The sequence below is a fragment of the Solea solea genome, chromosome 3 (genome assembly GCF_958295425.1).
Source record: "Solea solea chromosome 3, fSolSol10.1, whole genome shotgun sequence".
NCBI lineage: Eukaryota > Metazoa > Chordata > Actinopteri > Pleuronectiformes > Soleidae > Solea > Solea solea.
Window position 1 is genome coordinate 5,406,934 of NC_081136.1, and position 16,325 is coordinate 5,423,258.

The following is a 16,325-nucleotide window of genomic DNA, read 5'->3' on the forward strand; positions in this document are numbered from 1 at the left end:
AAAACAGCCACATTATTACTGCCTAAAAACTTAAATTAGCGTTATAAATGAAACATAAATAGCATTGTTAGCTAGAATACATGTCAGAGAACAGCATATATTAAGAGTTTGACCGTAAACTGTACAATGACAGAGAAATGCATACCTGCAGAAGTACAGGCACAATAAATCTCAACATCGTCACGTAGCAACGAGTGGGGCAATTAAGCTAACTCGCGCCAAAACCGCCACATTAAAAGTGCCTATAAAACTTAAATTAGAGGTATAAATGACACATAAATAACATGGTTAGCGAGTATACATGTCAGAGAACAGCATACATTAAGAGTTTAACCGTAACTGTACAATGACAACCTAAAACAGTGCAAATGTGAAGCAGCATTGCAGCAGCACAACTTACTTACCCTCATCAATGCTCACAACACTGTGAGGGAGGGAGGGAGATATATAGATATATATACATACACATATATATATGTGTGACATGTAGTGTGTACAAACCTTTTATCATCTGCTTCACTAAGAAGATGCTGAGTCCAGGTTCTAGAGTTTTGAGCGCTTGGTGCTTGGCGTGTGGACCTTCGATCAACGTCACAAACAACCCAGGTGCTGAGTTAACCGATGTATGTTGGGTTGATAGATTTTGACCCACCACATGAGTCGCACAAAATAACCCCAAAAACATATAAATAACCCAAAATGGGTAAAACATTTCATAACCCAGCAGTTGGGTTGTTGAAATAACCCAGCATTTTTTAGGGTGTAGCCTCTGATGTGTGCTTTGGTTAATTTTAGGCATAAAAACCAATCATGTTGTAGGGAAAGACCAAGTTTTGTGTGCAATTATTAGTTAAGGTTGCTGTGGTCATGGATAAGAAAATAACATGATTACTGTTTTTCCTTCAGATTGTTTTATTGTTTGGATTATGATTATTTTAGATTCTAATATGTCACAGAAATCAAAATCTACATACAATTTATTACCTCATTTAACTGCATTGAGAAAAAAACACTTATAAATTATCAGCAAACCCTTACATTGACCCTTGTGCAAGTGTATTTTTTTCCTGTAAAAGTAATTTAAAATCAATATAATGGCTTTTTGACATCACAATAATCAATACAAAGAGTTCCATTCTAAAGGACAAATTTAGGTAAAACACACTGAATTATAAAGTGCAGTTATGGGATGTGGCTTAATTGGCTAACAAGCAAACCCAGCATCAGCACCATTCATTATATGAATCAACACTTTTGGGCACACCAAAAACATCTACCGGGAGTAGAATTTGGAAGTAAACACGTTCTACACGTATTCTTGTCACAGCACCTGATGTGATGGGGTGGAGTGGCTCAGTGGTTAAGACCGGTACCCTGTGTGTGAAAGACATCATGGTCGCAAGTCCGACTCCACCCCTGGCTGATTGTACTCAATTCCATTGTAAGCCGCTTTGGATAAAAGCATCTGCTAAATGACATGTAATGTAATGTAATGTAATGTGATCATGACTTCGCCCTCAGGTGAAAGTGACCAGGTATTCTGGGTAAGCCTGATCATCGCGGAAGATCACAAACATGGTGGGATGCTGCTGGTTGTCCACTAAACTGTCGAAGCAGTCCGTGTGGTCTGTGCCTCGAGGAGGGGGGGACTTCATGTTGGCATTACCGCGTGTGAACCGGCCAGTCAGGACACGAGCCACAAACAACCGCTTCACGCCTGAGGCGTCTGCTTGGGAAAATCTACTGGCCGAATACTGTGCATTTACAGCAAAGTAAACTCCATTTCCATACATGGCACCTGCGATAGAAATGCATAAAATAAGTCAACTTTTAAGCCATAATTCAACATTTCCAGATCTTGTACCAACGTGTACCAATGGTTCTTAGGTGTCTTCAGGTGGTTGTTGTCAGTTGTTGATATAATTCAGGAGCAAGTGATTTAAAATGAACTTTTACTTAAAGGATGACAGGAGCACAAGACATGGAGGTGGCACTGCAACATCATGGATGCAAGCTGCTGTTACATCAAGTAGAAGAAGAAGAAAGCTACAGGGAGAAGATGTTTTGGTCTGATAGCAACAAATCCTATTCGCTTTTTGAGAATTCTACAGATGCTCCAAATTAGACTATACTGATAAACTGCAGTAAGTATAGTAAGAGTTGGACATGGTGGTGGTGTAGGAAAATCCAGATGTGGCTTCTGGATTGGAATACATTTAAGACAAACAATTTTGCCTGTTTTTGTACATTTGAATGGCTTTTATACAACAGAACTCCTTACCATGTGTTCCTACAAAGCTCCGGTCAAATCTGTCCTTTTCTATAGATTTGCATGACTTTTCTGAGGTGCCGTGGTAGAGGATCTTCTCTCCAAGCTCATTTAGACCATTTTTGGAAAGTAGGCGCTGCTTACAGACACTAAAGGCTTGCCATAGGAAGTTGTTCTGCACTCGCTCAATCTGTCATCAGAAAACAAGCAATTTATTAGTCTACACGTTAGGTTTGAAATGCTTACACAGCTATGAAAAAGTGTGTTTTCATTTGCCAGACTCACCTTTTGAATCCTGTATTTAGCGGTTGCGAGGAAAGCCTGGGCTACAGACTTGTACTCATTTGTGTTTGGGTGTAGTTCAACCTTTTTAAAGGTTTCGTCTTGCATAGGTTCCCAGTATGCTGGATACTCAAATGCTGCAAAGTAGAAATTACACAAATAATTGCTGTGGTAACGTCAGTGTACTTAAACTTAAAAAGTAGCTTAAAAATAGAGAGGATTAAGTTTTACATAAAACATTTTAAGAAATAACTGGGAAGTATAAAATGTGACATACTTGCTCCCGTCTCCTTCCGTCTCACATTGTATTTGATCCCAGTTTGCAAATTTGTGGCCTTCAGTGTCCTGAGGTTTACACTTGCTATTGTTGCATCTGGTGCTGTGATGTCAACTAACAACTGTTTCATCCTATGAGCTTCCTCCAGCACGTAGTTGTCATGCTGGCTCAGCTCCTGCCAGACTTCATGAACATCCTGAATGGACCACTGGACAGCCAGGGACGTCATTGCTTCGTTTTTGTCTTGGATGTCTTCACACAGTGAATTGTGGATGGCTTTGCTGATTAGTTCAGTGACGCTCAAGACATCTTCTTTCAGGCCTCTCAGCACGCAGACCTCGTCTCCTGTACCTGACTGATCCCTGGCATTGGCTCTACCTGTGTCTCCTGCTCGCTTGCCTTTGGCAGGTTCATCACTTTGGCGCCTCTCGCGTTCCAGGCTTATTCCCAGGACTCTGACTTTCGATAGCACTGCCTCCAGCTCCATCTCTTCAAGCCTGGAAAAGTCATGCACATCCACCTCTCGCTGAATCAGCTGCTTCTGCAGGATCCCCTCGAAATCTCTCTTGATGGTCATGACGACGCCTGGACCACAGCAAATCACATTCAACACAGCCGGCTGAGGCTTTGAGGACATGAAGGTTTTGTCTTGTAGTGCTGAAGAGGGTCTTAAACTCTTCAACAACTCTTTAGCTTTTTCTAAAAAAAACAAAAAGCAAAGGCAGCTGATGATGCGACACCTTTTGACGTCAATGACTTCAGTCCAAATTGTCAAACAAATAATAAGGTGTAGAGGTCCTAACTGATGGTTCCATTAATATATCCGTTTCCATATCTAATGGCCACTACACTGTTTAAGGTCCACTGAGTCTTGGGCTGAGAGACATGATTATAAACGATACTGTAACACCACCTTGTGGCTGAAATGTATACTTCATGATGTAAAGAATAGAAGATCTAGTTGTTTGGGACCAGACTGAAACACTGTACATCAACTATTTAATTAAAACTGGTGGGTTTCTGGAGGATATAAGTGGTTGTCTATATTTTTCTATAGTAATACAAAAAAGCTGAGATTTATGCTTTACATCCATTGGATCAAGTGGGTTTCTGTCACATATATTTGAGTTCTCTGAAAAATAAAATGTATTAACCGTGACAATCCTCTCTCTGCCCTTTTGACTTTGAGAAGTAACACATTATTAATTAAGATGTATGACTATATAACTGCAAAAACATCGTTCCCCCCCCATCAGGGTTTCCCAAAGACTTAATTCAAAATGGTGGTCGCAAGATTTCATGCTACGCTACGCTACGCGAAAGAGTAAAAATACTTTAAGTTTGATAAGGAAACTGTGAACCTCATTTATTCTGTATTTAGTTTTTTTTTTTGTATTTTTTAAAAACACGCTAACACACAAGATCAATGCACAATGTTAGCATGATGATGTAGGCTTCAATCGAGGCTGTCTATGTGCAGCCTCAATTCATCCAAAAAGAAATACGACCACGAAGTGTTCATGAGGCGCACGTGAAGCAATTGTGATAACAAACCTCCAAGGGTGCGTTGAGGGGCGATTTGACCAAAGCGACTCTCCAGCTCTGATCTGCAAAGACACAGCTAGGCGATTAATATCCACACTTAGACCACTACTTTCCCTTTTGCTGTGTGGAAACGTTTCTTTACTACTGACCTGAAAATCTGGAAGATAGGTTGTTGCAGGATTACGATGCGGATGAGTGAGAGGGAGTTCGGCTTCAAGTCCCTAATTGCCGCTGCCATGCCGTCTAGCATGGCTTTACACACTCTAACGGAGTCCATACCGCCCAAACCTGTTGGGATATATTAGACAATGGGTTTGACTCCAGATGTCCCAATGGTCCGTAGCAGAAATGAACATTAAAGATCAGTAAAACACCTGAAAATATATAATTTGACCATTGCTACTTGGCAGATTTTTTTGCATCGGCATTTTTGGCTTTGTACCAGAAAGTTCTACCGCTGAGAAACAACAATGGTGACAAGTAAGTAAGAATTTCTGTTACGAGACCAATGGCAAAGGGTACGGTAGAGTTTGGTACAGTACGGTAAAGTTTGGAATATTCACACCTATCACAAGGGAGTGACTTTTTTCTGTCGCCCCAATCTGCTGACCACACCGAACCATTTTATTCTGATACTGCAAGGGAAGGGTGCCAAAAAAAATGGAACAGTTGGGGCCGATTATTTTGGTACCAGAAATTAGAAATGCAAAAAAATACAAGCTGCACTGTACCAGACCAAACTGTTTAATGGAGCTTCTCTTTCTTAGCCAATTGTCATGTGTTGGTCAGTACCAAGAAGTAAATGTGGGTAGTTGACCGTTTAGGCCACACCGGGCAACAATCAGGCCCCTGAGTTTATAAAGTTTGAGTGAAAAAACCTGTGAATCAAAAACACTGAGGTAGTGAGGACAACAGGCATTTTCATTTCATGTTTTTTTTTATCCTAGATTGGATTAGTACATATGCAGCTTTAGGAAGTAGAGTCCTATACTTTGTTATTGGATATTGTGTAAATGATATTTTTCATTAAACTTGAACAGTGAATGCAACCACATGTGTTCAGTACAAACCGGTATTGACGGCTGGGAAGGCCACTGACTGGTAGCCTTTGCTCTCACACTGCTTCAGTATCTTCTTGCAATTCTTCTGAATCACCTTTGGATCACAGCTGAAACTAGCATGGATGATTTCTCGGCAACTGAGCAACCCAGGTCCTGTGGTGCACATGTGGTCTGCTGGAGTGCCCACTGGCCAAAAAAAAAGCAAATGTAAGGAGAGAAAGAGATTTTTTTCACCTTGCAGCAATCACAATCCTATGAATATCACCCCATTTTTAAAGTGGTTTCACTGTGTTTTTTTAGTACATTTCTCAGGTGGCTTACGTTGTTTTAACTCTGCTTCAATAGAAGGTCCTGCTGCAGTCAGAATAGCTTTGGAAACACCTGTGGAGTTTGGGAATACACATAGACACAGACATGTGTTTGTGTTTAATGTGTAAATGAATCAAACATATGAATTAAATAATAAAAATGAGTACCAGAGTGATTGTTGGAGAAATCCGTTGTATTGACAAGGACATCAGTGCCCGCATTTACAATGTCTCCACAGAGCATTTGAAGTTTCACTCCACCCAGCATGGCTGTACTGTCAATATTAGACCTTGAGACATGGCGGTAAAAGGTAGCTATTAGAAAAAAACAACATTTATTAGCATTGAGCACTAATTAAAGAGCTGCTGAAAGTGACAACACCAAATAAAAATAAACCAGAATGTATTAAATTGAACAGACACAAGGTTTTAGCACTTTCTGTATAGCTATATAGGGATAGCTATATGTTTTTAGAGTTTTTGCATTAAACCTGAAAATTAAAAGGAAATATTCCCGCTGACCTTGATCAGGGTTGGCATCATTTGTGAATCCTTTGAGATGCAATGTTTGCTGAGCAGACTGGAACGCCTATAAAGACAAAAGTGAAGGATTTAAAGATAATTTATTATACAAAAATACAAGTAAAACGTGGTTTTTGTTTTCTGATGTATATGTCCAACAATTGTTATGTCTAGAGTAAAACTCCAGAAATCGTAGACAGAGGAAATAAACGGCAGTTAAGAATATTAACTTTATACTGCAGATTTGATTCTGCTCTCTTGTTTTGTACTGATGAATTAGTAGTACCTTGCTGGATTTTTTGTCTGTGGGGTGAATAACAATGCGAACCAGGAAAGGTAGCCCGCTGACTCGGTTCTGTTCAAAGTCATGGAGCTCCTCGAGTAGAACCCTGGTTGCTGTGGTGTGAGGAAACTGCAGGACAGCACCGGTCCCGAGGACAGGGAGAGCAAGTGAGGTAAAGACTCTAATCTCACAGGATGCAAGAATTTTTCTTATTCCTTGTCTCAGGGCCTGGCAAATTCAAGGATTATCAAGATTACAATATATTAAAAAAACATCCAAATTTGGTTGCATGCAAGTCAAAACCAAAATCATTAATCAATACACAAAAATCACCTGTACTGCAGTTCCATGTTCGTTGTTATCCCAGGGGAGAAGATTGAGGAAGAACACTGCTTTTGATGGGAGAGGAGCCAAGCCAACGAGCAGAACTATGTCCCCAGGCAGTGAAGCTCCACCTGCTTCTTTATGAAACTTGGCATTTAGCTGAGGCCCTACAATGTTGGACAAATCACATCCAATGCGGCTGGAGAGATGATCATGGCCAGACATGGGACATACCAAGCCATCAACCTATAGGAAATAACATAATTCCACATTGTCCAAACTGATACATGTAGACAAATCATCAGAATCTATAAAAAATATACAAAGATTCTCACCAGCTGGGTCTCAATTGTGCCCTCAACAAGCTCAACTTTAACTTCAGGGGGTCCACCAGTGGCTCCTCTTGCTGTGTCTTGGGCGGTAGCGTCCAACTGGAGCCCCAAATTACTAGGTGTACCTAATGTTGTGCCTGTTCCTTGGAAAAGCCGGTCACATGCTCCCTGCATGGCTCTCACCACCTCTTCTCTGTTATCAATCAAGGTTATTCTTCTCAGACTCCGACCTCCTTGACTACCAAACACTTTCACAGCAGTCACTATAGCCTCAGAGCACACAGTGACAGGGACACCAAACACACCAGAGCTGATACATGGTATTGCTATAGAGCTGATCTCCATCGATTCAGCCATATTCAGAGTAGAGTGCACAGCTTTTTCCAACAAGAACCTTTCATTGCCACCTGATTTCTTAGCTACAGGCCCAACAGCATGCAGCAGTGTCTTACAGCGCAAGCTCCCGCCTGTGGTCACGACCACATCACCTGTACGAATTTTCCCAGTTTGCTTGACAATCGCATTACTCTCCTTCTGTATTTTGGGTCCACCTGCTTTACTCAGAGCAGCAGCAACACCTCCACAGTGGTCCAGATCTTCATTAGCAGCGTTAACCAGGGCATCAGCATGCTGTTTGGTAATGTCACCCAGACACACCACTACCTGGAGTCCGTCACAAAGTGTGTAGCTGGCAACTGTGTTCCCTCCATTACTCAGTGTTGCACCAGATGTGAAAGTCCGACTAGCTTGAAGTTCTTCACAAAGCTTTATGAGACACTTCTGGGAACGGGCAACTTTTAAAATGGACTCTTGTCCTAAGGGACTTTCAAAATACCTCAATGCACCTGGCAGGTTGATGGTGACGTTGTCCTGAACGAGGGAATCTAGAAATGGACCCAGTCTGTTCCTAACCTCAGTCACCTTTCTGGATGGACCTTCCAGACACACCATGGACTTAGTGGAAAACGTTAGAGGATGGAAAGTAACCCCTGAATAATCAAACTTATGCAGCTGCAGCAGTTCTGGTAAGAGTTGTACTAACTCTGGAAAAGGGACAATTACTTTGCTGTTGATGCTTGTTTGGTCTAAAATGCATTCTTCAACAGTTTCATTTAGGTCTTCAACCTCTTTGGTGTGGCCCACTAAGCACACTGTGTTGGCTGGGCCAAACAGGACCTGAGCCCTATATTGTCCTTGGTTCAACTCATGTGACTTGAACTGAAGCTTGTTCCGAAGCTCTGGTGGAACAGTGGTGCAATGGGGCAGAAAAATCTTGATTTCCGTGAACTTTTCTTTCATTTTTTTTGCCGAGTCATCCAGGTTATCTGCAGACAGGGAGAGGAAACAGATCTCCGTGTCTCGTAACTCAATTTCAACCGCATCACCAACCCCTAAGATGTCACTTAGCATCCCCGGGCCTCCATAGGTTTTCCTTAGAAAGGCCAAAAGTTGTGGGCTCATGTCAGAAACTGTCCTTTTTGACACCAGACTCCCTGCTTTAGCGATCAATTCATCAGCCTCAACCATGTCCAACACAGCACCTTCCAAAACAACCTGACCTGCATCTCCCTGTGTGACCTTAATGCCTGGGCATTTTTGTCCCAAATCATGCTCAATTTTTTTCCAGAGGAGGCGCAGTTTTGCCTCACCAAGGCGTCGAGTGCAAGTTTCCTTCTTACAAAAACTTTGAGGTTTCACAACCAAGCCCTCAATGTCTGTCAGCCTGGCATTAACCTGGACACGTTTCCCAACCACGACAGCCATACCAACTTCATTGTAAACCTTCACCTGATCTAAGTCTTTGTGAGAGCTAGGAGGCTGAAGCAAAGCCTTGACTTTGTGGGGGTCCACCTCAAAGTGGCACAGGTAGCCATCGAAGAGCTTGTTCACCTCAGATTTCCACTTTGTGCCTTCATCTGCAGCATCAGGTTGAGCTAATCTCCTGACCAAAACCCTGCCCTCCTCTGGGTAAAACTGAGCAGTGCAGGCCATTGAGGCAAGTTCTGTCTCTAGCTCTTTCCCAGCCTTGTCACATTCCTTAAGATAATTCTGTAGGTAAGTATCACACTGTAGTTCATACTCCTCACCACTTGATGGAGGTATTGAGGCAGGAGTAGACTGTGAGCTCTGTCGGTGCAAACACATGAAATCAAATGTCAGTTTATAAGGAACACTGAGACAAAACAGTCTGTTACAGATGTTCTAAAGCAACCTTCGGGAATATTATAATGTTGACTTGTTTGCATTATTAAATGTTTCTATTTTGAACCGACCCCTTTCAAAATAACAAAAAAAATACAACTTTGTAATCCACATTCAGTGAGCTATGGGTATATTGCGCAACAGTTAGCGACTCTTGAAGCATTGGACAGGTTTCCATGCTGACCTGTGATGAGGTCAAGCTCAGTTTTGCACCAACTGATGTGGAGATGGAGGTGGGAGCTGAGCTGGGAGATCCTGGGCTGCTCTGGATGGTGAGGACCAGAGGACCATCTGCCAACTCCAACACATGTTCTGGCCTCTGCAGGACTCTTTGCTGAGCTAAAACACACACAAAAAAACACCATATTTGTTGGGGACTTCTTGCCTTCCCATAATATACCCTTTACCTTTCTGACTGGATGAAGAAGAAGAGTCGCTGAGGGCATCCAGATAAAATCTGCATCAGCTGAAGTCTATTATGTCTTTAAAGGCATGTTTGCTGCTTTATTGTTGCTGTTGGATAGGTAAACTCAACTTTGTGAACCACTTACTCTCACACACCAAAGTCCATAGAGAAAATCAGCATTTTAAGCTACTGTGGACACAGGGGCTGCTGATCTACTGCTGCCTCTTATGGTAAATGTGTGTACTTTCAGTAAAAGTGAACAAAAGGAAGTCACAAAATAACATCTTTGGACTCTTTTCTCTGGAATTTGGTGTGCGGGGAGTGAGCAGTTCAAACATTTTAGGTTCCAGCCAAAAGGAGGCTGTCTAACTGTGAGTAAACACATTAAACATGTTATTAAGACACCACAGGCATAAGTAAGGCGAGATTCTATAAGGCGAGCTTTTAGCAAAGTGGCTTTAAAATCTGTTTTCTCTTTCTGTCCCCACTGGCAGCCATGTCTTCAGTATCAACACCTCATCCAACACTGTCACCATCCCTTTAAAACCAACTTCCTGCTTTCATCATCAGCATGTACTAGAAATAGACCATATTTTCTTAATATGTCTTATATTGTGTCATCAATGTTATTTTCTACACACAGACAAGCACACAAAGCCACAGCTGCACTAAAATGTTTTAAACCCCTGAACAAATTATAGTTATTTACTCGCATTCCCTAAAGAGAATAATGTGTTTTAGTGGCTGAATGTTATTAACAAACATTTTATAGTTTGACTCAAGTTTTTGAAAGATGTTCTCGTGTTTAAGACAGGTGATCTAATACATGTGTTATTTATGGGGCCCTAAGGAGATTTTTATTTGCCCCACCTGTGGGGATCACTGTGAAAAGTGAAAGTGAAAGCAGCCAGTGAAACAGTAGGTTTCTGCCTTTTTTCTCTCCTTTTCAACAACAAACACACACAAAAAAGGTAATTTAGAACATAAATATATGAACAAACAAATAAATACATACGTACATAAATAAATAAATAAATAAAGGTAAATGAGGTAAAGCTGTTTTCAGTGCAGGCATACTTTCACTTTCACCAGTTACACAGCAACATAATAAGGAGACATTCAGGGGACAGACCCGCTCCTAAAGACACTTTCTGTCTCACCTTCTCGCTCTTTAAACGCGATGCTGTAAACTTTGTCGCCGACTTCGCTCACGGAGCCGCACTCTCCTCCACCGGACTTGCGGCGAATTTGGAAATAGTTTTCGACCCTGCGGACTTCTTGTCCGTCCAGACTGCGGCACTGGAAGACAACGACGTGCTGGTGCCGACGAGCCGCAGAGTCCATGGCGTGAGCGGCTTTAAAAATCAACCCGTGAATGAACTGAAGACGCGGGTTTCCGTGCGTCCTGACACGCAGAGTGCTGGTGGTGGACGAGGGTGGCGTTGTGGCTGTTGCCGGCTCAGGTGCGCCCTCTGGTGCTCATGCCTTGACATCTCTCAAACACACATACTTGTTTGTATCCCTCAGTGAGGACTCTCATAGACATAATGCAGTCCCCAGCCCCTTACCCTAACCTTAACCAACACAACAAAGTGACTAAACTTAAACTTTAACATACCCCTAACCTTAACTTAATTCTAACCCTTAACCCTTAAACATGGTCTTAACCCTGAAAAAGACAGGTTTGTAAGTTCTGGACCTGACACAGGCACACAACATCAGAGGACATTACATTCATTTCCTGGAGACGTACTCTCACCTTAACCATAACCTCACCTTAAAAAAATTAACGTGTCTTTACCTTAAAATGTAATAATTTATGCTATGGAGCCTTGATTTTTGTCCCCATTGACCGTGTTGACAGATTTAGGTCCCCACAACATGAGCTATACCTGGAAAACACACACACACACACCACAGTCTGCCCTCCAGTGATCACACCAGGGAAAAACAAAACAACATCAGCAGACATTTTAATGAGCTTTATTTTTTTTTTTTTTTTTTACTAATCTTTTACATTTTTTTTTATTTCTGTAAATAAAACACTTTGAATGACACCTTGGTATGATCATGTGATGCACAGACAAATTGTAAAGCCACCATATGTAACTCGTTATTTGAAAATGTGATCGATGTTGCCACCTTTTGTCACGACACACTTGTGTACGCTGTGTATGTTTTAAACAGAAATGTAACAAATAATTAGGCACGCTGCGTAAAAATCCACTAAAAACAATTCTCACAATAACAATACAACAATTTCTCACATTTATCGGCACTATTCTAGCATGAGTCTTGACTAAGAATAATAGAAAAACTGTTATTTAAGGTGATTAAATAAGTACACCAAGTGTAATTGTATTCAACAACAGAGGAACGTGTATGTGAGTGTTTTACACTGACTCAAACATTGGTGCACTGAAATGTCAGGAGACAGAAACACATGTAATCATGTAAAGCAAAGTGGACAAAAACAACAACAGACAAATATTATAGATTACATCTGTGCCCAGTAACATATATGAACGACCACATTTTGTATTAAACCACTGCAATACGTTATAAAATCTTACAAAATGTGGAAAAAGCTTTTAAAAGCTTAACGTTTTTTGACACAGATGACATTGAACTTGTCCTCATCAGGCATACGAAACCACTGATGGCCATTTCCTTTCTTCATGGCTACAGCAGTGTGACAAACGTCAGCGTCTAAATCCGGGGCCCAGTTTTCATAGGTCAGGTCCTCACCGGTGACCCAGAACCAGAACCCCAGAGTGCAGGTGTAGCGCAGTCCCAGCCAGATGTAGTCTGTGTCGGCTTCGTCAACTCGCTTTTGGACCCACCTCTGGTCGTGGAGGTTAGTGATGGAAACCATGTCCTCATATTTGTCTCTGCAGTGATCCAAGGCCTCCTGCCAGGTTTTGGTCTCCTTGGTCTCCTTGCTCTCCACTAGGGTCAACTTATCTGGCACAAAAAATGCAATGAAAAATGTAATAAATCACAACTATGCAGGATTTGTATCCTAATGTAACAGCTTCAGTGTCATTGTGATGGTTCAATAGAGATCGGGGACTGCCTCCACTGCCCCCTACTGGCTGTCAGTAGAAACCGAGTACAAATACTTTGTTACTGTACTTAAGTACAAAAATCACACACCTGTACTGTACTTTGTTTCTTTGTACTTCCAGCAACCTTTACTTTTACTCCAGCACATTTCCTCTAACTGGGGTATTGATTCTTTAGTACAGTGAAGGTCATATACTTTAAGACTTTTACCGAAGAAACATTAGGAAAAAAAAGAAGTGACTTCAACTTCTACCAAAGTCATTTTCTAGTAACATACTTGTACTTTTACTCAAGTATCCCTTTACGGTACTTGATACAAGACTGGAGTCTTGTAGTTTCTCGAAGTGAGAAACGAGGAAGGGGAAACGACAAGCTTTTTCCAAATAGCAAAAAAAAAAAACCTGGCATGGACACGTCATGTTCGCAGGCTCCGATGAAAACAAATGCACAAGGCCAGGAGAGGGGGAAGGGAGGGCGGAGCATCAGCGGGGAGTTTTTACAACAGTGGGGATAAAAGTGTATAGACAATACATGGACGTGCTGTAAACATAGGTACTGTCGAGAAAAAGGCGACCAGACTCGCACAATTCCGCTTCAATATATGGCACTAACAACACAACGATGAAATATTTGTTGTATAAACTCATAAAGTAAATAATTACACAATCTCAGCTCCATTTTCTAACTTGAACGCTGACGGTGACGCTCGATTGTCACAATACTCACCTTCGTAGCAGAAGAAGGTTTTGTTGTTTTTGCATTCATCACACATCCATTCTCCTGACTGAGTCATGTAAGCACAGTTCCGGTTATTACCAATTTCACTGAAAGAGAAATAGCTCCCACATGATTCACATAAAGACAAATTGTATTCCCTTTTTTTTTTTTTAAATGTGCAAGGTAACACTGAGTCCATTCAGTCAAATCACTAAAAACAAACGCAGTTGAAGAGAAGAGCGCTCCATGTGAAGCTACAAATGAAAAAGCTCAGACCCTGTGACTTTTATATGACACTGAACAAAGAGTCTGCGGGTTTTGGATCAGTGCTTGAGCAAATTCTTGACTTTTTAAAGAAATGTTTTTATCAAGGATCGTTTAGAAATTGACAACAAAATACACATATCTGTACTTTTTTATTTGCTCTTCATCCACCTGTGTGCAGCTGTCGGGCTTCTGCGTGGCCTCCGTCTATTGTGATGCACAGTGTGTGCGGGAAATGCAGCGCACGACACAAACACAGACACTGCTACGCTGAGAGAGAGAGAGACAGACACACACACACACACACACACAAACTCACCCGCAGGGACAACGCCAGTGTCTAAAAGAGAAAGTCCGTCCATCTGACCACTGCCAAAGATTTTTGAAGAGGCCAATCCAGAAGTGTTGATAACTCGGATTGAATGTTAAGTTTTTTAACTGATCGTGTCCACTGACGAGGTCTGTGTAGTTTGCTCTACAGTATTTCTGGGCATTGTACCAGTTCAATGTATAATTTATTGGGATGACTGTTTGGTTTCGTTCTGTAGAAAACACACACAAACAAGAATCATGTGAATTACAATTTTACAAAATGTGTGTGTGTACCAGTAGCGACAGCTTCCACTGTTCTCTATGGGACGACACAGACTAGGTTTTTTGTTTTGGTGAGCTCGACGCTGATTGAATAAATGCGGCATAAACGTCGTCACTTCCGCGGAAGCTCAGCGTCCCTGAAAGGCGGAGCCGTTTTTTTTGACTGACAGCGTTGCAGGGACATATGCTCCGGTTTTAAACTTCATGCGGGACCTCGTACCTCGGATTGCGACGCTTCACTAGCAGGATTCATGGATCGCCAGTAGAACAAAAACAACACACTATGCATTTATTGCAACGTCTAAATGTTCAATGGAGCATTATAAGGGTGAGTCTGCCGAGTTTAATGAGACTTCCAGAACTCTATGGAAGGCATGGAAGACTTTGAACAGGTGAACACATGCTTACAGTGTAAGAGGTTTTAAACTTAACTCACCGTTATAGCAGAAAAATGGGAACTTGCAATCGCTACAGTGCTTTGTATTTTTGTTGTTGTCTTTGTCAATCGTCACACAATGTTCAACATCAGCCAAATTCAATTGAGTTTCATTATACTCCACTCCAGGCAGAGACCAGTGCCACGTCCTGTTCTTCTTTCTGCTGAGCCCAATCCAGCTGTCTTGATGTTTATACCCTTCAGAAAGATTCAGTCTCTTGATGTCCGTCATGTTGTACACTGTGGCCAGGTCTGTGTGATGCTCTCGACAGTAATTCTGAGCATTTGTCCACGTCTTACTTATGTTAATGAATTTGTACTCATAGAGATCACACGTGAAGAGAGAGAACCCACCTTAACAGGCAGAATAAAGTACAGCGTTAGAGCAGTCAGTTTATTTACCCAATTTCTTTCATGAATCCAACATAGGCTTTGACTACATGGAGCGCTATATTCGGATGTAAACAACTGTCCAAATAAAACCCAGTGCATTCATCTGAATAAAAAGGATCGGATCTGGAGGATTGTGATGCGAGTCACATCCTGTGTAACCATCTTTGTCGGATCACATGATGCCATTTCTTTTGCCACTGGAGTTTCTGCCGAGTTGTCACTTACCCATCAGCAGAATGAGCAGAAACAGACTCAGCATCGTCGCTCTGTTGGATGAGACTTCTATCAACTTCCTCTGTGAGCATAAAACACAGGTTGTGCTCGTTATAATTTATCCATCATCAATGTGATAGCCTTTACTCTCATTAAAGTTGAAAAATAATTACAATTACAACGTGACATCGGGAGAAAAAAACTCCAATTAGTGGCCACGAAATACTAAGGAATAAGCAAAAATTTTGCATAAGCAAAAACAGCGTAAGAGGGCTAAAGCTGCACGATGGACAGAGATTATAGTGTGAGTGGGTTTTATTTTAGGTTGGGAATCTACATTTCATAGCCATTTCTACACCATAAACCATTTTTAATCATCGATAAATGAACACAACAAGCTGCTTGTCTACAAACATAAATACCAATAATACAAATATGGCTTAAAAGGCTGTCATTTCAAATTCATTCGTACATTAGCAGGTTAATTAACGCTAGAGTGGTTACAGATCATGTAAAATACTGCATTTGCTGGAGGAAATATGTAGTAAATGATGCAACTCACATCTATCAATGTTCCTTCCTCGGCTGCTCGCTGGTGATCGTCCTCGACAAGTACTGAAACTCGCAGCAGGTGGACGCTGCTTTGTAGCCGCCTTCAAGGTCAGAATTTCAATATTTAAAAACAGAGAGAATAGTGTCGATTCATGGTCAGGGTACGATTTACATACTGCAACAGAAAACAGACGTGTGAGGCCTGTTGAGAGAGAAGGATGCCACCCAAATACTAAGTAAATAAAACTCTATATCTATAACTAAAAAATTCAGCCATAA

General features: G+C 41.5%; 2 protein-coding genes across 2 annotated transcripts; both read right to left on the reverse strand.

Annotated features, from left to right (window-relative positions):
• Nucleotides 1–881: 881 nt before the first annotated feature.
• LOC131456824 (protein mono-ADP-ribosyltransferase PARP14-like) lies at nucleotides 882–11,256 on the reverse strand. The gene is made up of 15 exons (XM_058625476.1): nucleotides 10,972–11,256; nucleotides 9,590–9,744; nucleotides 7,207–9,330; nucleotides 6,881–7,117; nucleotides 6,551–6,775; nucleotides 6,265–6,331; nucleotides 5,911–6,057; nucleotides 5,756–5,815; nucleotides 5,444–5,620; nucleotides 4,523–4,661; nucleotides 4,383–4,435; nucleotides 2,829–3,527; nucleotides 2,555–2,688; nucleotides 2,282–2,459; nucleotides 882–1,798 (listed from the first exon to the last, which is right to left on the reverse strand). The coding sequence occupies exons 1-15, from the start codon at nucleotides 11,153–11,155 to the stop codon at nucleotides 1,518–1,520; spliced, it is 4,860 nt and encodes a 1,619-aa protein (XP_058481459.1). The 5' UTR covers nucleotides 11,156–11,256; the 3' UTR covers nucleotides 882–1,517.
• Nucleotides 11,257–11,865: 609 nt separating this feature from the next.
• On the reverse strand, nucleotides 11,866–16,230 carry LOC131456925 (C-type mannose receptor 2-like). Its single transcript, XM_058625619.1, has 6 exons — nucleotides 16,057–16,230; nucleotides 15,507–15,576; nucleotides 14,889–15,242; nucleotides 14,178–14,400; nucleotides 13,604–13,701; nucleotides 11,866–12,775 (listed from the first exon to the last, which is right to left on the reverse strand). Exons 2-6 carry the CDS (start codon nucleotides 15,538–15,540, stop codon nucleotides 12,411–12,413), a joined length of 1,074 nt encoding a protein of 357 aa, XP_058481602.1. The 5' UTR covers nucleotides 15,541–15,576; nucleotides 16,057–16,230; the 3' UTR covers nucleotides 11,866–12,410.
• Nucleotides 16,231–16,325: the final 95 nt, after the last annotated feature.